This window comes from Callionymus lyra, chromosome 10 (assembly GCF_982586985.1).
Source record: "Callionymus lyra chromosome 10, fCalLyr1.hap1.1, whole genome shotgun sequence".
NCBI lineage: Eukaryota > Metazoa > Chordata > Actinopteri > Syngnathiformes > Callionymidae > Callionymus > Callionymus lyra.
In genome coordinates this window covers 25,951,262-25,971,803 of record NC_141827.1, presented here as the reverse complement: position 1 = coordinate 25,971,803, position 20,542 = coordinate 25,951,262, and the positions used below count along the sequence as shown (strand labels likewise).

At 36.0% G+C, this 20,542-nt stretch overlaps 2 protein-coding genes across 4 annotated transcripts in view; both read left to right on the top strand.

Moving 5' to 3' along the window:
• The window catches only part of kcnab2a (potassium voltage-gated channel subfamily A regulatory beta subunit 2a), a 101,351-nt gene that overhangs the window by 27,052 nt on the left and 53,757 nt on the right, over window positions 1-20,542 (top strand). For 2 of the 3 annotated variants that reach the window (XM_087800218.1, XM_087800219.1), the window contains exons 2-3: window positions 7,145-7,311; window positions 8,765-8,806. In XM_087800218.1, coding sequence (XP_087656344.1) covers window positions 7,235-7,311; window positions 8,765-8,806 — 119 coding nt within the window. In that variant the 5' untranslated portion in view covers window positions 7,145-7,234. The remainder of the gene's footprint in view (window positions 1-7,144; window positions 7,312-8,764; window positions 8,807-20,542) is intronic. The other variant, XM_087800221.1, reaches the window with a different exon arrangement.
• Window positions 12,786-16,292, top strand: LOC148071240 (uncharacterized). The gene is made up of 2 exons (XM_087800927.1): window positions 12,786-13,170; window positions 16,002-16,292. The coding sequence occupies exons 1-2, from the start codon at window positions 13,147-13,149 to the stop codon at window positions 16,290-16,292; spliced, it is 315 nt and encodes a 104-aa protein (XP_087657053.1). The 5' UTR covers window positions 12,786-13,146.

The window sequence follows — 20,542 nt, the reverse complement described above, 5'->3', positions numbered from 1 at the left end:
TATTTTGTGGGACAAGTCTTGGACTGAAGCAAACCTGGAACTTTGTATGTCCTTCCCATGTTTGCATTGGATTCCTCAGATCTGTCTATATGATCCTTGTTAAGTAGCAGAAATATTCTCCTGCCCCATATAAAGCCCTTGAACAGAGTAAGTGGAGAGAAAAATATAATGAATATTTTACAGCATGAAGTTGATATTTTTAACACGACTGTATTTGGAATATGTGTCGGGTACATTTATGCACAATACCACCAGTAAGATTAAGGATCACTACAGAGATGACGATGAGATTTAACAATATTCTAATGATAGAAACTTTTTTTATTTTTTTTAATTATTACAAACAGTACATAGAGCGCTGTTGAATATCTTCTCCTACTTGGAAGATCAATTGAAGTTCAAGAAAAGCTTCAAAGTAAAGCAAAACAATAAAGTGTGATGTGATCAGGGTAAAAAAGGCACTCGAGGCTAACTGAGAAGTTCCTTGTTTGTTGTGTCAGTTGAAGAATTCAGGGGAGACGAGGCTGTCTGAGGTTCATCAGGTGCGATTGTTTGATTCTCATCTTTGAAAAGCAGAGACTTTGTTCTTCGTTTAAAAAAAAATGATACATCCGACACTGATGCTAATCCAGTGGGATTTCAAAACCACTTTCTACCTGATTCTTTCTTTGTGCAATCGACAGTTTCTGCTCTCTCTTTGATTTAAGATGTAAAAATCTGTGGACTGACTGTTTATCTTCTGTGAGTCCCAGTTCTTCTCAACCATCTATATCTGATGTTTTTAATCTGCAAAGTGCACGGCGGCCCATTAGCGCAGTAAATCTGAGCCTGCAAACTTGAGCCAAGAGGAGTCCGGAGTGTACCGCATTGCTGCAGTCAGCGGCAACAGCATCCGACTGCAGCTCACTACAGGCATATCCGGATTGCTGCATTGTCCTGAAGGGTAGCAGCGAGGATGTTAAGGAAGTTGAAGCTCAGAGATGTTTAGGATAAGATACTACACACTGTTTTGCATTAATTACATCGTAAATAAGACTTTAAAAATTGGATTTATGAGGCACAACCCATTTGCTTGTGTGATCCCTACTGGTGTGTATTGGCAAGAATGTTGTGTTACAATATGTCGGAGGTAACGATACAACATATTGTGACGTATTGTGATACTGTCGTTTTGCTCGAGTACTTAAATCTGAGTTGCAGAATTTACAGTCACTCAAGTCAGATCCAACATCCACTTTTAATTGCTGGAGTCGACTGTATCCTCCCGTCCTCAGTCATGCCCTGGATTTTGTGTGATTTCATTGTTCCTTTATCTGCGGAGAACATAATGACTGCTGCCATCAAGTGGATTCATTTTTAGTGCAACACAAATATGAGCAAACGCTGTGGATATTTGCATGTTAATTGTTATTTTGAAAAACAAGTTGTTTTATTTTAAACAAACTTTATAGAAATCAGAACCGAAAAAGAACTATGACAGAAAATAAAATATGATTTTAAATATTAAAATACATTTTTTAAATCTGTGCCGTAAAATAACAACACCGTATCAAGATTATTTTTAACACCCCTGTGATGTTTGCATAGAGCAGTTATTTATTAATTTATTTGTGTTTTAGCGATTTTTTTTTCACCTATTAAAATTGAAATGTACTAATCTAATCAATTGAAATGTTTGTTTCATAAAAGCGTCTTGATTCCACAACAAATTTCAATGTGGATTGACATAAAATGAAACGTCCCAAATCCAAAGCCATGGAAGCTATTTAAGTTGAAATTTTATACACAAGTTAGATTGAAAAGCAGTGTCCATATTGCGACCATAAGTAACATTTCACTGTCACTCATAAAAGGTAATGTCTACCTGTGAATTTGAATCTCTCTCAATTTGCTGTTTTAAATATTGAGGAACAACTTCTGTCACATCGGGTTTCTGGATAAGCCTCAAAAAGATACATTTGAGATGGTTTATTGAAGTATTTTTAAATAAAAACTTATTATAATTAACATTCGGCCACTTCGTTTTTTTTTTCTTCTTGCTCTTCACTCTCCGATTTCCAATTTTTACATTTGTCTTTTCCCTGCCGTGTTACGCGTCTAATCCAAGTCGGTGGCGCGTGTCTGCCCAAATCGCAGTTTCACAATCACACCAGAATGTTTCCTGACACATTCAAGTTGAGATGTTTGCACGCTATCATGCTGTAAAGCAAGTGTGCTGCTGCTCCGGGAAGCTTGAGGTAAATTTACAAAGTCGTGATTCACTATGACCAACGCGGAGCTCTAACCTTGCCAACAGCGTTTTATGCCTAAGTTACGGTCTTCACAACAAAACGTTCGTGTTAGTACTGGCAATACCAATAAGGGTGATGGACGTTAAAGACGACTTCAGCTATATTGGCATCATTAGCTATTTGAAATGTGTCTGTGTTTGTAGGTTATAGTTCTGTAAGTTATACTACAATGTATTTTGTTAAAGCAGAAGTTGTTATTAGTATTATTATTTTTATATTATATGACTATATTTTTAGCCATGATTGTTGATTGTTGATTGTTGAACAGTGATAACTTGAGCGCTCGAGCTGTAAAAATAACAATACTTTTTACTCTGTAACTTGGTCTGGTCGACCCATCTGGAGAGTCTGTGAGTGTCATGTGACAACTATTATTATTGAGTCAGTCAATGAGTTGAGAAGTTATTTTAATTTAAGTAACAGTGTTGTTGCACATTTGTGAGCACATTAGTGATCAAGTCTCACTAAAAACTTGTTTTTAGGAGTACCTAGACCAAAAAGTTATTTTAGGGTACATCTCAGCCCTTTCTACATATGCTAAAAAAACAACACAAACTTTGATTTGCCAATTGAAACATCATTCAATATTATTACTAGTTTAAATATAACTTATGTTGGAAATGGGAAATAAAGAAGTCACATTTTTCTATCTAATAAACAGCCATGAGATTTTAAAATAACTTGGTGTCCTGTAATTAAATGTAGTATTATAAGGGTTAAATCAAAACGATTTTAACCCTAACCCTTCAAAGCTGGACTAAACTATGAAAAAAAAATAATAATAAAAAATGTGATTCAAACACCAAAACACACTCGGTAAGGATGCAGTAATGACTTCCCCAGATTCTTGTTGGTGACTTCTCCAGCCGGCGCACCAACCTTGGCATCTCCACGCCTCGCCACATACTCTGATCAGCACTTGTGATTTACAGGACGTCGCTTCACGGTGTAGTCAGTCTCCGTCTTTATTCTCCAGGGGGTCATGCCCTCATCATCACCCGATCACAGGGATGACCCGTCTCCCTTTATGGGCCTGATTGAACAGAATGAAAAAAGGGAATGAGTCCTTGGGCAAACGGGACAGCCTGTATTTTCTGCCTGACAAATTGACGGTGGGAGAAAAGTCACCTTCATGTTTTCATCATCATGTCGGTTACAAGCCGTGACTCACGAGGAGCCGCTGGTGAAATGAAGGCTGGCCTGAGATTCCTCGCTGACGACAGGAAGTCACTTTTAGGTCAGATTCTCTCTCCCTTTGTGGCCCTTTATGATCTGACAGGTTGTTTACTGCTGGATGTTTCCGAAGCAGTTCTCTGGCCACAGATGCTCGCATGTCTTGGTTTAGCAGCTTCTTCGGCGAAAATGATCAAATATTCATGATGTTAATCATTCTTCATTGGGTGCAAAGCATTGAGGAAGTTATTATAGCGTCGGTTCAATCCTTCAATGTAAATGACTCCCAAGTTTCAAAAGTCTTCCTCCCCAAGATACATTAAGTCCTTCATCATGACCATGTTTTCACGTTATTACTTTATAAAGTTCTCCCCCATCTGAAATCCTGGCGAGCGAGTGGTTACGAGAGCAAAGTCCATTATAATGTAATAATGGTTTTGCTTCTCCTCCAACCAGCTGTAATCACACACCACTTTGTTTATACAACAAGTCCCTAGAGGTGGAGACTTGCTGGATTTATTACGTGCAGTGACAAACGTCTATGTTTTAAACAATCACAGGAGAGTGGGCATGGTTATGGTAAATGAGAATGATTTCCAGAAAAACAAAGTGTTTTCAGTGGGCGGGGCTTAAGCACAAATGTAAATATTTAAATGAAAAGAGAGTTTTGCAACAAACAGACACATACTGATAAAACAATAGAGGTAAAGATTAATTTAAGAGGCACTTAAATCATCACATTAGTTACACTTAAAAAAGTGCCATGTATATAGTTGAATTCTGTATTTACAAATATCGAACAATGATATATGAATGAATATATCAAATACATTTAAAAAAAAAAGTTGTGTCCAGCCCTTACCCATGAGAAAATAAGTATTACTGTTAATAATTAAATTGTATTTAATGTAGCATCTCAAGTTAAGTACTTTAAATATTTGAGTAGATGGATTAATACTATATTGATTTCACAGAGAGACATTTACTGGCAGCATCCGTTGTATAGTGACATAATCAGTACATACAGTAGAGTAGCTGAATAAAAAACACATACATGTTTTAGAAATACATTCAGGTGAATATATATTAACAAATCTTGTTTTAATTGTATTAAAATGTATCATCATAAATATAAAAAAAACATAACATTACAGAATCTGTCATCGTCTCCTTTTTAAAACCAATATTTTTGACCATCAACAACCTTAGGTTTTATTACCACGTCTTTCCGGGTTACACTTAGAAACATCTCAGAGATGAGTTTCTATTTATTGATAGAAGCTGCAACACTACAGTACACAGCTTCTGTGCTGGATGGTGCTGCCATCTAGTGGTATAGACTCCACACTACCTTTCCAAAGGTGAACCAATGTCAAACAAGGCAGTATGGATTTTGCTTTAGTAACTGCCGCTTTCTAAACTGCCTGCAGCTTAAATACCATCTTTTTAATCTTTTAATCTTAATTTGCTTAATGAGGCTATTTTAGAAGCTTTGCTTTATCATGTTTTTCATTGAAAATCAATTTCTTCTAAACATCTTATTCGATAATGAATTCTGCAATAATTGTATTGCAATTGTTTTGAACATTATTTATATATTTTGGGTATGACTGACTAATGGTGGAATCACAGTCGTCCTACACGTCGCTGCATTTGTCCTGATGTCATGCTCCGAAAAAAAATATATATATATAAAACCTCCAAAGGGACCAGGTGGCTTCCTCCAGAACTCAATCTCAACTGAGTCATTTTAACAAGGGGAAGCAGCTGTAGTTGAATTCTCTGGTGGATTACTGAGCTCTTTAGACGATATGTTAAGGGTGAGGCAAGCTGACTGCACTCTGTGACCCTCTCTTTTTTGGTCTGAGTTTATAATAACAGGTGAGATGAAACTCAATTCACTTTTGGGTCACACTATCATTGAGGCATGGAGCCTAATCCATGAAGACAAACATGAATATTGCCTGAACAATAACATTATTTTAAGTGCAGGATTTTTCCTTCCTTGTTATTTCAGGGTAAAGGTGACCCGAAGACCGAAAAAAAACATGTTTGAGGTATCCCTTGTGTTATCCCTTGGTTAAGGTGAACGACCTCCCTGGCTTCTATAAATACATATGCAGTGATGGAGGTCGTTCACCTTTACCCAGAGACAACACAAGGGTTAAATATCTGGCATTCTGTTAACAAAACTAGTAGCTATAGCTCTTCCTTCATTCCTCTCCAGAAATATCCACCTTAAAAAATGTAATTGCTGTTTTCATTGATGTTAGTCATCTAATATTTGGATTTCTGCCAAAACTCCAAATTATCTTGTCAACGCGATATAGTATCACGATACAGCGGCTATTATACTATATATTGTGATACTGTAGTAACAAGGATAGACTTGTAGTATTTTAGTACTTGACTCTGGTGTTGCAGAATTTACAGACCACATGACTCTTGCCAAAGTCTTAACTGCTTTCATTTGTTTTGAAACCAAAATATGTGCAAACATCAGCTTTGAAAGTGGCAGGAGTCGACTGCATCCTCTCATCACCGGGATCTCGCAGGATTTCATTGTCCCTTAATTTAGCTCCAATGGACATCATGACTGCTGTCATCTTGGAGCTGGAGGTTTTATTGCAATACAAATATTGGCAGCTCAATACATTGGCTGTTCAATACAAATCAAAACAAATGCTGCTAATATTTGCATGGTAATTGTTAAAAAAATAAATCCAATTATTTATTTTGATACACATTTAATTACTTAAAATACTAACCATAAAAGAACAATGATTGTCGTGATGAAGAAAGAGCTGAGCCAAAAGGCTTCTTTTACTTGTAGTGACCAAGAGCAAAAGATGACGCCACGAGTCATCAAGCAGTGACTCGTAGCAGAACCACTGCTATTCCATATTTAAATAAATCCAGTAACAGTAACTGGGATATCTTTTTAAGGTAAGGTAAGGTAAGGTAAAACTTTATTGATCCCTCAGGAGGTCTCCTTTGGGAAATTGTTTTTTTTCCAATAGCCAGCAATTTTTCATAAACAATAAAAAATAATACATAAAAAATAAAAAAAGAAGAAGAACATAAAGAGAAAGAACAAGGAGTCCTTCTAGGTGAGGTTTTTGTACAATGTCTGATCCAGGAGGGGCCTGTGAAGTCTCGGCGTCTTTGTGACCACTGCTGCCCCCACGACCCAACATCTATTAAGCAGTAGTGAGTGGAGTGCAATTACTTCCGTGTAATAAGTTAAGATTAGACGAGGAATAACTGTTTAATTAAGCTGTAATCAAAACGTTTCTGGTGCAAGTTTGCATGTATTTAGCAAGAAGGCTGTCATGTCTATTCATCCCAGCACGAGCGGTGTCAGGCGGAGAGGAGGCGACGGCCGGGGTGAAGGAATAATCCCTGAACACATCCATCTGAAACTCTCGTCTCGGGATGTAATTGAGTTGAGCTGGTTTGCGTGGAAGTGGTTTCCTCTGACCTTCATTTGCGACGCGGCGTGCCCACAAATGTTAAGTCGCGTGGATGAAGCAGCAGCATTGTGAAGCTTACTGACGGTGTATTAAAAATGGATTTCTGGAAGTAATTGAACTATGGATATATGTTGAATATGAAGTGAAATGGGGGGTGGTAAATCCTACTCACACAAATATATTTCTCTGCTGCTTCTCCCTCAACAGGACCTGATCGGTGACCGACGTGAACCTCTGGTCCTGGTGTAAGACGACCACCCTCAAGCAGGCTGGCCTCACCCTCCTTGTCCTGCCTTCATGTATCCTGAATCTACCACAGACTCCCCAGCTCGCCTCTCCCTCCGACAGACTGGCTCGCCCGGCATGATCTACAGGTGGGTCTTACACTTACACTTACACACACACAGAGATTCCATGCTATTGAAATCATTAAGTAACTATAGATATTGTGCAGATATTTGTAAAAATCTCATTCAAGTCAAATTTTTAAGTTTAGTTTTTTCTGCCAAGAAAATAGCATTTAAAAATATATATATTTTCACCTTTCTATATTTCTATATCAATAATTACATATATATAGATATATAGATATATAGATGTATATATACATCTATATATATAAATAGATATATATATTAAAGATCGTATTTGCACATTTTGATGGCTTAATCTATTAAAATGTTGATCTAATCGGAAGGACACCTTGATGTATTTTAAATGAATGTATAGATTGTTTTATAGTACCTTTCCCAGCCGGAAGATGGTGCCAGAGTAGCTTTTTGTTGTACCCTTTCTTTCTCTCATATTGACGATCGCTGTGTTCATTTTCTGTATGTATTTAATATTTATATTTATTTGATATTTTAGTTTAAGCTTTTTGATCCTGAAAGAATGTTCTTAGTTCTGAAATATATAAAGCCTTAGGCAGTGAAGCTCGACTTTAATGCAGCTGAAGGTAGCTTTACTTTTGTTTTATTTGTTGTGGGAAAATAAAAGGCTATAAGGTGTCTTAAAACAATAAGTCCGATGAGATTTTTGAATACAGCAAGTAACACGCTAGTCTGAGCAATTTCTTTTTTTTTTCAAAACCTTGATTCCTCATTTTGATTCTGACTGTTTTTTTAGTGTTATCGTCCTTTTTCCCAGATAAATTGTTTTTTCTATAATATAAAAAAAGTTAACATGTTTTAATGAATATAATCATGAAAGTCATTAACCCTCACTTTGCATTTAGCTCAAAAGACAAAAAAAACCTTTGCAATTATCCAAAGCGCTATATAAATACTTACTTACTTACTTACTTACTTACTTACTTTAAGCACTGTTTCTAAAATATTTCTTTGGAACTGGAATTGGTTAAAACTAATTATATTCATCCCTAAATCAGATATTGTCATGTAAGTAGAGGATATGTGTAATTTAAAGTCTGGAAAAAAGTGAATGTAATCCAGGTCAGTCATCCAGAAATAAGGAGATTGACAAATGGGATGAGAGTAGAAGTGAATAGAAGGGGAACGAAAAAAGTAAGGTCAGGCAGATTAAAGTTAATGGTCTGCTGTAAGAACCACATTTATTAATTTGTTTAATCAAGTATTTAACGGAAACCCTCCTTCACCACCTAGTATGAAATTTATTCATTTTGCTTTGTTCTGAATTTTTATTCTCAAGTCGTGTGTTTAAAGTATCCGGAGTCGTTTTCTACTTCTTCACATTTCCTTGTTTCCCCCTAGATCTATTGTCCGTCTATAATTGTATTAACGCTAACGTTTCCTTTTCCAAACTCTTTACACTCTTTTCTTTTTCCTTCTTCTCCACTCTTTTCTTCAGTGCTCGCTATGGGAGCCCAAAACGACAACTGCAGTTCTACAGGTAACTGCTTGTTTCTTCCAGTACTTCTATCCTCTATGATTATGTTCTATCAGAGGTGTCCGGTAATAGATCCAGATCTTCAAGTGGGCCAAACGGGTGTTTTGTAATATATATAGCTCTTTACTTTGGTGTTTGTCACTGGATGTACTAATGTACGGCCTGTGACCAATGTAATCTTGTGGTCCGTGGATGTCATATTTGTTTGGTGTAGACAGTTGCCTTCAATCAGTGTGAAAAGGACTATTGGATGAGAGCTTTGTCAGTAAAAACACAACGGTACACTTTGATATCGCAAAATATTTCTTCACCATATTGAAAATCAACAGTACTTTATTGATTTCCTTTTTTTGTTGCAATTAAACTTCCGGCCACCAGATGGAAGCAGTCATGATGTCCTTAGTGTTTAACAATGAGTGAAATCCCGGGAGATCCCGCTGATGACTGAGGGTAAGAGGATACATTTGACTCAAGCAGCTTTAATAGCTGATGTTTGGACATTTTTTGGTTTCAAAACAAAATGAAAGCAGTTACGACTTTTTCAAGAGTCATGTGGTCTGTAAATTCTGCATCAAGAACTCGGACAATACTATGAATATAACGCAATATATTGCAATACATTGTGTCGTTCCCACTGTATCATGATACGTATTGTAGATAACCCTTTATCACCTCCAAGATCGTAGAGATGTTTCCCTGAAATTTGACAGTAAATACAAGGTGTCGACCAAGTTCCCAGAAGTACTTCACTGTCCTCTGTCACTCCGACAGCTTTAAAAAACTAAACAAAACAAAAAGGTTAGGGTTCAGTTGAGGGACTGTCTCTGACATACAACAATTAATTTGCAGTCAAACGTCAATCATTGATTGACTTGTTTAAATTAAACCACAAGTCGATCCTGTCGATACAATTTAAATGAAACTAGTTCTCAGTAAAACTGTGTTGATTCTACTATGATACCAGAGCTCCAGAAAGTTGCTGTCCTGACATTTAAAATGACGAGTACATCAGTGCATATATAGTATTCAGCTGTCATGGCACAATTTTGAGGTAAACCTGATATCAGCAGAGATGCATATCATTGCAAGGTTGCAAACGAGAGGATCGAATCACCAATTTCTGCCCAATTTCTGTTGTTTTGCTCTTTCTTTTGCAAGTGACTCACTTGCTTTAACATCGCTATGATATTTGAGAGAGGCTGGCAACACATAGTATTTAAAGCAAAATGAAAGTCTTCTCGGAACAGCTTTTGTGGATGTTAGTTTCGCACTATGGAGGTTTTATAATAAAAATGTTGTTTCTTGCGACCCCCTGTGACAGAAAAGTCAAACTGCAATGCCTCTGATGCATTATTGTCAGTGTTGCATTAAAATGTTTTTTGTTTTTTTTACAAGATGAAGGCTATTCTCTTGTCGGTTGGTTGTTTTTTTATGTTCCTGGTAGAAACTCTCTCAGTATTCATAGAAAAACTCTTTCTCTGACACCTTGCTGCAAAGCAACAAAGTAACGTGGTATCATGTCTGTTCAATGGAGATACATGTCAAAATGTTACTTATTGTTATTTTAAGATGGTTACTGTTTTTAAATGTTTGTGACCGATGCTTTATTTTGCTGATCGGGTCATGAGTAGGTTGAGATGCTGCTAATATACTCCTGATTTATTGTGGCGCCTTGCACATTTCTCTTCTTTTAAAGTGCAAGCGTTCCCCAGGTCTCTTCCCTGGAGTATAAATGATGGATCAATATGTCGTATATCTTTGTCTATCACTCTGACAGCATAAAGAGCTAACATCGGCAATGATCCCTCGTTTGATTTCACTCAATTCATACAAAATAAAAGCACGTAATGTTGTTTTAATGCGTTTAATTTCTCTCTTTCCAACTAGAGATCAATACCAGGATGTTTACCCAAAGTTGTACTATTAAACTGAGGATTTACAGCATTGCTTGAAATGGTTTGAGTGAAGTCTTTATGGGTGTGTTTTAAAGTTTCCACTTCATGAACAAGAGGAAACTCTTGTGATGGTTGGAACGGATCCATTAAGATATACTTTAACAGATCAATGGTCTAATGGAGTTTCCTTCAAATGAAAAGAAGTTCAATTAAAAGGTTTGAATAAGTCTGTCTTAGCTTTAAGTAAAACATCACTTAGCATGTTTCGATGTAGCTTTGCATTTTTGTTTTGACCGATTATCTCAGAAATGTTTTTAGTTTAAATGCCTTGTAGGGCTAATAGACATAAAACCAAACAACTAATAGAGTTAATCAAGTAGCATTTCAAATCATTTCCTTTTCTTTTGAGATCATTTTGTTCCTGTTTTGAAATACAAGTTGTAACTTCTCGATATGAATCCAGTCAAACTACCCAACAAAGCAGTTGTTAAGTCGTCGTTTTGGACGTAGAAAAATGTTTGGTACGACCGGCTGATGAAACCACGCTCATTAAGTTAAGGTTACAGCGGCCAATGCGCTTTTCCTTGAAAAGAAAGTTCTTATTTACAAACCTTAAAAGACATGTGAGTACCCTTATTTTTAAGTGTATATTACTAAGGTAATGTTCATGCTTTAATATGTTCTATTGAAAAAATAGTGCACTAATCTAATCACTAACTAAGACAGTTGGGCGAAGTTTAGAATGTTATGGAGACAAATTAAAGAGTCCAGAAATGAATACATGTGTGTCCATCAAATATAATGTTAATATCCTAGTATACAGTATACCATGCCTTAAACAAGAATGGTCATTTCAAATTGTCTTAAATGTCACCGTAATCAGGAGATGTTTTCAGTTTTCCTTGTTTCAACCACGCCCCTTATTATTGCAGGAAAACTGTTAAATTGGAGTATAATCAAAATTGAAATGTTAAAATAAAATCCCCACATACAGGCTGTCCAGACAGTGAATTAGAGTAAGATCTTGAATATACTCTAAGATATAAATGGACAGTTCTGAAATATCGTAATAAAATCCAAGCCAAACACTGACTACCAACAGTTGAAACCTTGCAAGTCTGATACGTTGTCAATCAAGCCCCCAAAATACTGTATTCATTTATACTGTTGTACTTCCTAGTATTCGGGTATTTCTAACCCAATTTTATTGCCATGCATTTATTTTATATACTTTATTTGATGAATATTTTTTTAGCATTTGAAATACCATCAATGAAAGAATATTTAATGGCCAGTAGGTGGCCACAAGTTCAAAGATTCAAGATTCAAAGCATTTATTGTCATAGGTACTACGTACCATGAAATTCTTCCTTTGTACCCCCAATAAAAGTGCACAGTATAAACATATATGTATATATATATATATATATATATATATATATATATACACACCAAAATTAGAAAAAACATGTTGCTCCTCCCATTATCAATGTTTATCTGTGATTGCAAGGACTCCTTGGCAGAAAATAATACTAAAAACGTATATATAAGTGATACAAAACAAGCGTTTTGATTAGGATTAGACAGAAATCCGACACATTTGGGTCTACAGTCCGACACCACCACCGCTGAACTAGCATAGCTCAATGCTAGACCATCAAAAACCACTACCATCGTAAAGCTAATTACAAGAGAAACGACTTTAGTGATGGATAACTAAACAATATTCACAATGGTAGAAATAAGTTTTAAGTTAGAGTCACACAAACTTGGGAAGATTGCAAAAACAAGATGCCAAAATGTAGCTGTCATAAGTGGAAGGGAATCTTGACTCTATAAATGACATGGTTGGTTAATACCTGTCGTCACTGTTAAAATATTAAGGTCCTAAGTGAGGTAAATGAGGTTTGTGTAGTGATTTTGTAAGACATTCCAGACTCTAGAGTTGACCTTCACTCTGTGAAAGCCTTCTTAACCAGTGCGGTTCACTTGTACTTCAGTTAGATGCTCAGTGGCTTTTCCCCTTTTTTGTATTGTGTACTCGGTTGTCACTGTGTGCGTCTGCTCGTGCACATTGTAAGACACACGGTGAACCTCATTACTGTCCGGCTCTTAGTATCCTTTCCTGTGGAACAACAACGAGATGCTTTTAGTGCAAAAAGCTTTGGTGAATAATTCAGAGCTGATATTATTTGCTGCGGTTAGCAGAAACAAGACGGGGCCACTGGACAACATAAATGGATTCCTGCCCCAAGAACTCATAGGGCGGGGAGGAGGAGAGGTGTCGGTTGTGGCGATAGAATATGTAGCGAGGAAGGGAAGGGATGCACTCTCTTATTCACTAATTGGTTTAGACGTTTCCTAGTAAGACACTCCCAGTTTGGGTGGACCTGCTCCATCAGTGTCTGCCGCGAGTGTTTATAAGAGCTCACCGGGACCCCATAACTCATGAGCCGACCCCCAAGAAATCGGGTGAGTTTGAAGAGCGACATTAAGACGGATGATTGTGTTGTTGTTGTCGAGCGTGTGTGTGTTGGCATGTGTCGGGAGTTGAGAGTGAGCGGCATGCTGCTGAGTTCACTTCTGTTTATTAACATTTATGGACCTTTAAACTTGAAATGTACTCCTTTTGTTTTTTTGTTTTTTTTTAAATGTGTTTTCTAGAAATCTTTCCTCCTCATATCTACCGTGAGTCTATCGTTAGAGCCGTCGGCTGTTTTGCCTAAGAAACAAAATGTGCTGTTCAAGCATTAGTCCACTCAAAATACTTTTAGACGATCAATATACTTTAGAGCTTAATGTCTATTTCACCACAGTTTCCCTTTTACTCCTTAATGACGATCTTGACATTGTTGCATAGCTCGTGTTTATATTACCAATAAGAATCTTTTAAATGCAAACTTTATTTTTTTTTTTCTTATTTTTAAGCAGTTGTAAATCAGATTTAGACTGTCGCACTATTCGGGTTTCTGAACAGAATTAAGAATATATATAATAAAAAACTATAAGTTACCTTTATTTTTCTTAAATATTGTTAGTATTACCATACAATTATTTCATGAAAGAAGTCAAACACAATTTTAAATCTGTTTTCTCATCTATTCAAATTGTATTTTATCATATAGAATATAGATTAATTATTATTTATATTAAATGTTAGACTCATTTGTCGCATGCCGCGTCTATACTCCTGAATAAAAACAGTTTTTCTTATAATACAGTTTATTTTTACAATATTTTATATTTTATATTCATGAAACCAAGCAGGTATTATAAGGTTATGTTCCTACTATGAAAGTTTTATAGAACTCATTAAAATAGTGATAAGTAAGCATTAGTAAGAATTAAAAACTATATATACTATGAATATTCTTAAATCCATCTGATAATTTTTGTTCTGTCACAAAATGTTAAACTAAATTCAAGTTCCACTGGTTTCCTTTTAATGTTGCCTCTGATTCAAGCAAGAGTCGTCATGTGATGATGAAGATATGTTGAAAACAAAACACATTTTCATGTCTTTTTATCATTTTCGAAGCTCTATAAATACATTGCATTTCATGATCTTTTAAAATGTCAAATTGTCTTAAACAGTATAAAGTTGAAAAAAAAAAAGATTGTTGAGAGAATTTGAGAGTTACTTAATAAACATTTCAATACCATACATATATTTATATATACACATACATTTTAATACACAATTGGACATGATTGACTTCTCCTTATGTAAGTTAAATAGGTCTATTTAGTTCACACATACACCAGATACACATGCAAGGAAGGGATACTATTACATTAAGTTCTTTAATGTATCGTAAAACTGAGCGGTGTATTTGCTGGCTTATATGGAAGTATTTCAGTAACATCAAAATATCAAGTTGAATTTGTTGAATTTATCATTTCAAATGTTGAAATTAAATGTTTTTATTTTGATTGATATATTTAAACATTATTTAAGGCTTTTTTTTAAATAATTGAATTCAATAATTTCTACATTAAAATGTTGAATTTGTTTTATTGAATTGAAAAAAAAAATCTAATGAAAAAAAAGAATTCATACTACATTAAATGTAATACAAAGATGATGGTATTTGATGATTATATGATTGTGACAAAAATGTTATGCTGAATTTAAAAGGCTTCAAATATTTTCCAAATTTATGAATTATTTTAAACATACAAATAGTGATGGTCTGATAAAACTGAGCAGTGTGATTATTTTCAGAGTCCACTAGATGGCGGTCTCTGCACTATTTTCCTTTGTTTTAAACAACAGTTCTAATGAAACATCACATCATTTTTAAACTGATTGCGCCACCTACTGACCTCTAAACAACATGACACTGCTTCTTGAAGCTTCATCAGCACATCACTACATACAAATAAATACATATTAAATTTATGACAATTATTTTTGAATGTGTAAAATATTAAATAATCATTTTTTTTAAATATTCAAAATTTGAAAAAATTACTTTCAATATAAAAATGATTGTTTTCTATGTTTCAATAATAAAAACAAATTCAAACTGTTAATATCCTAATGGCACTGGTATACTTCTAAAAACAAGCTCTTTGTTATAATTGACATGTTTTTTAGTTGTACAGTATATTTTAAAGATAGTTTGAAGTAAAAAAAAATGTGTTTAATGCTCCACATTAATTACAAACCTGTCATTAAAAAACACACAATGCTTTGATGGAAAAACAATAAATATTTTAGTATTTAATCTTTTATCAAAAAGAGTTTGTCTTGTCAGTTGTTGGGTCATGTTTAAAAAAAAATGCAAATGGCTGTTTTGTAGATTTAAATGACATTTAAGAGTAATAGAAAATAAACTGCGATCATGAAATGCTTCTCTTTCAGTTCAACATCAGATTCTCGGGGTTGTGTTGGGAGTTCCTTGGCCAGAGTGGCTGCTCTTGTTTTGGTGCATGTTTGAATGCCTCCTTGAGTAGCCAGCATGTCTTCCCATTGGACGCTGCTCTTTAATCACCTGAATGCTCCTGATCATTGTAACCCTGCCGTTGTGTAGCTTCTGGGGGCGGGTTGTGCGACTCTGGTTACAGGACGCATGTGGCCATGTGCTGCCCAGAGCCGGAGAGCTCCTCTTTAGGGGAGCAGCTGCTGTTTGGGACGCGTTGCTGCCTCCATCCTTGTCCCTTCCTGCTCCTTCTCTGGTGCACCCAGCAGGACTACCTCAGGGGGGGTGGGCGGCATGTTTGCGGGCGGGTACGCCGGGGGCCCGACGGGGCCGCCGGGCAGGCGCAGGTCCAGTTATTGTCCTCCTGAAACCCTGCAGATCCCCAAACCGGCAGTGCCAAGCAGCGGGGTTCGGAAGAGTAGCAGCAGCGGCAGCGGCAAGATGTTGTCTATGACGTACAGTGACAGCATCCGGAGCGGGATCAACCGCTACCACTCGGACCAGGGACTCAATCAGCCCCAGCCGAGGCCCACCGACCAGACGGAGCTGCAGAGGCTCCGGGAGCAGAGGGTCGCGGCTCAGATTAAGAACATGGAGGATTTCCTCAAGATGAATGGCCTGGCTCTGGAGGAGTGTGTCTCCTATAAGACAGGCATGAAGTACAGGTAAGAGTGAGGAGAGTCTAGAGCCTGATGCTGGAGCTCCTGGTGCTCCTGCTGCTGTAGTCACTCACTCGACCTGTTCAGGCCCGGATACATGACAGCGGGACAAGTAACTCTCCGTGGTCCTGAAGTAGGGCTGAACCTTTATTGAAAAAAATATAATTGCGATTATTTTCTGAAATATTGCTATTATTTATGCAGTTATTTTTCAATGTCCTATTTTTCTATGCATTTTTTATCTAATACAATAAATCATTAACTTTACATCAAAATGTATTTTTCTTTGATTCTCAAAATGAAGTTATATTAAGGTATTTTTTATGATTTGGCAAATTAAGCAGACTTAAATTAAAGTGAGAAGGTTTATTTAGTTTATTTTAATTACATTTGTAAACAAACATATTCACTGCAAATACTCAAATTTACTGTGAAAACGTGCTAAAAGTGTGACGTAAACATTTATATTTATGAATCGATAACAAATGACACAAACTTCAGTGCAGAGTAAAGAAAAGTGAAAACACTAGTCAGTCATTCTTCTTTTTTAAATACATTTTCGGACAAATATAGTGAGGCATATATAAACAGTACTCGCTAAAGTACCAAACGTTGTCCAGAGATTTTTTATAAATTTTTCAATTTTCTAGAATTTTATTTTATTTGAATGAATTATTTTAATTAATTACATTTTTTAAGAAAAATGAAAAAGGCCATGTTATTTATTTTTTAATATTTTATCTGCCCTTTAACATTTAAAAGGGTGCTAGGGTCATTTTTCGGTTGGAAATTACTATTATTACTGTTAAATTACTCTAAAGCTGCTAAGTGCTAAAAAAAAAAAAGAAAAAAAAAGGGCAAAACATTGGAGGAAGTTTATAACTTGTTCAATGTTTGGGCTGCAGAGCTCTAATTCAGTTTTAAACCTTCCTTGGAATTAGACGAAGAAAACGAGTGTATACACTAATAGTAACGGAGTAATAACACAAAGTGTCTGGCCTTATCGGTCTTTGCACATGGATAGGGCATAACAATGAAAAATCTGTCTCAGTCCAGACAGAGATGTTTATTGTTTTCATTTTGAGTCCGAGAAAACACCCTGAGAGAACTAAGCTGACTTAAGTAACCTTAATAAATGGAACTTCTTATATAACGTAATTTACTTATTCACTAGTTATGTGTTTAACTAATGCATTAATTTTAAATTGAGTATAAATGAACTTCAACTTCGTCAATTTTTTAAAGAGAACATCTTTGAATCCAAAAGTTGCATCAATATTTAAACCTTTCTTATTGTCGTTTAAGAGACTATTCAGAGAGTATTTTTACGCCGTCTTTGTTGCGCGTATTCCCCGAGGGTTAGTCTTTCATTCTGTCGCTGCGGCTTTTGTCAAAGATCAGTGACTGTAATGCAGCTCTGCACGTCTGCCGTTACCTCCACTTTACGCTCGGACCGTCATCTGGACGCAGTGTTGTATGTCATCTTTCCTCGCACTTGGTTACCAGAGTGTTGAGCGACTAGACCTTGAAGCGAGGGTTGTATTGAGAGTGTGAGTGTGAGGTTAACATTTCATCTTTCTTAATGTGTATTATCTGTAGGTGTTTTTCTAGGGTCTCAGAGCTGAAACAGTTATTCAGATATTTTTAATTGACCCATATCTGACAGTTATTTAACATCACTGTGGGTTTTCTTTGTGTAATAACAGTTGGAATTGTAAGTACTAACTGGATATTTCCTCTATACAACATGTAACAACTAAAATGGATATGTAACACTTATTTTTAGTTAGTTACCTTTCTTTTTTCAGGCAAAAACAACATTCTGGGGCCTCATGTACTAAGGGGTTTTACGCACAAAAAACGTGCTTAGCCACATTTTATGTCAAAGTCCATTTGTATCAATACTGAAAAGAGCGGTAAAAGGTATATAATTCCTGACACGTTTGTACGTCGCATTCGTTTTTTTGTCGCGAAATATGTTCAAAAACTTACATTTAAGTTATTCAAAGTTCAAAAATATGTGTGTGTTTTATTAGTTATGCACTTTGTTGTTTCAATTACTTTCTGTCAGCATTATTTGTTAAAGTGTGTATGAGTGAGTCTTCCGCTGCAAATCCTCTTCATGACTCTATTTCTAAATCCAGTTTGAATCAGAATAAGAAACTTGTATTGCCAGTGTTGTAAACACAACATAGGATTTTATGATTTTTGATTAAAATAATTAAATAATATAAAACGCAAAATAAGCAGTAGAAAAACAAAACCATGCGCAGAGGTAGTTTGTATTTTAAACACAAACAAAAGTTTTAAAAGGAATCAGAAACTGAAATAAGGCAGTGAAATCTGCATTGAAAACTAATTTTCAGTTCAAATCCAGGTGTTGAATATAATGATGAAAATGAATGAACAATGATGAGGGTCAATTCAAGACAAAAAAGTGTAAAAATCTTTATATGCTATGACTCACTGATCCAGACAAGTGATGTGCTGATGAAGCTACATGAAGCATGTTGTTTAGAGGTCAGTAGGTGGCGCTATCAGTTAAAAAATGATGTTTCGTTAGAACAGAGATCGCCATCTAGTGGACTCTGAAAATAATGACACTGCTTCATTAAACTGTGTCACTGTTTCATATACATTGCAGTGTAGTGATCGATAGTTGGGATTGGTTGGCTGGGCGGCAAAGCATCATGGGAGCTGTTCATTTAGGTTGCTGAGAGTAGGGCTGGGTATTGAGTTCTAATTTTGTATACCATTACCGTCAGTTTGACACCGATCCCTGGAATACACTATTTCAAGCACCAGTTGCATAAGATCAATTCTAACAGAAATAAAATGACAATACACAAAGTTTAATATTTAAGATTAGGTACATTTCTACTCCAAGCTGTTTTGTTACAAATTTTCTAAGGAACAGAAAAGCTTGCTAACTAGTGACAAATCTGATGTTCACGTACCTAGTCACTTGTCGGTTTTTCTTTAGAAAGAGCCACACATTGTCATGTTTTGATCACATGTGGCCATCTGAAGTTGTTATGAATTACTGACTTTTGGTGTACCTGATTTAGGCTTAGTCATCATGATTTTAGAAGTGCTCATGACAATATTTAAAGACAGTCTTGAATAGAATGGACCCATCAAGAGTAGCTTTAGGAGAGTTCATTCTTATTAACAATTAAAGCTGTCAGTGTATACAACACTCTTAGTGTTGTTTATTAATAGTGTAAGTTAACACTGATGATATTTAATTTAACACTAAAATATGAACTCTATGATCGGTGTATATTTAACAATATGTTGACTGGCATAATGTTGATTTGAACCCCTTTAGTTGTAAATTAAATGTTAATTTAAAAATGATATATATTAATTTCCTTAAGGGAAACCTTCAGACAGATGGCATCCTGGATGGTATTATAGTCCTGATTTGAGTTTGGTGTTCATACAATTCTTTTGATGGCTATTTTAAAAAGGCAAAAACAAACATACAATGATCCTAAAACATTTTCTCCAGCGATCAATCAATCTATTGGGAACCATGGCCTCAAGTTGAGGGTTACAATTTAGTCTATACTGTAAATTGACTCCATATTTCTGCATCAATTCAAAGTAGTTTTTATTTCGCCCCAAACTTCACAATGCACTGCAACACTGCATGACAGAGATAACCATGTGGACAACATAACTAATTGCATAAATGCTGTTTTGAGAAAGATGTAAACCTTCTGACGAAACGAAAAAGGACGTGTTTAACCTACATGAAAACGTTCCCTCACTCTGTGTTATTAAGGTAATTAAAGTGAGCCTGTGGTGTCGGTTTACTGCACCAGCGTTGGCTCGGCCTCACTGAGGAAATCCTGCCACCGTCCGCCCACACATGTATCACCGTAGCCCACAGTCCTGTCATTAGTGTTGGTTCCATTAAGGTCAGTGGTTAGAGCACACCACGACCTGCACTCGTCTTTGTTTCAGGTGTGTGTGGCGGGACCGGCGGGCTGGTGTTACAGTAAAGTGCCTCAGGTCAGGACGGCTCTCTTTGCAGCATTAGCTCACGAAAAACCCTCAAGGCGCTGAAACAGTAAGGTTTAGTGAGACAGAAGTTTGGATATCAAGACTTTATTTTTTTCAATGGTTTAAGAAAGCCCTCTCTGAGCTTGTAAAGTCAGACAGGAAGTGGTGCCTCCTGCAGAAAGTGGACTGGGGAGTATAGATTTCTCTAATGGGGTAATACTAATGGACGTGGTAATGACCTCTTCGTAG

Coding starts and splice junctions, on each gene's coding strand:
- LOC148071240 (XM_087800927.1), top strand. CDS start 13,147: ATGAGCCGACCCCCAAGAAATCGG. Junction 13,171..16,001: donor GCCGACCCCCAAGAAATCGG/GTGAGTTTGAAG, acceptor GAAACCCTGCAG/ATCCCCAAACCGGCAGTGCC.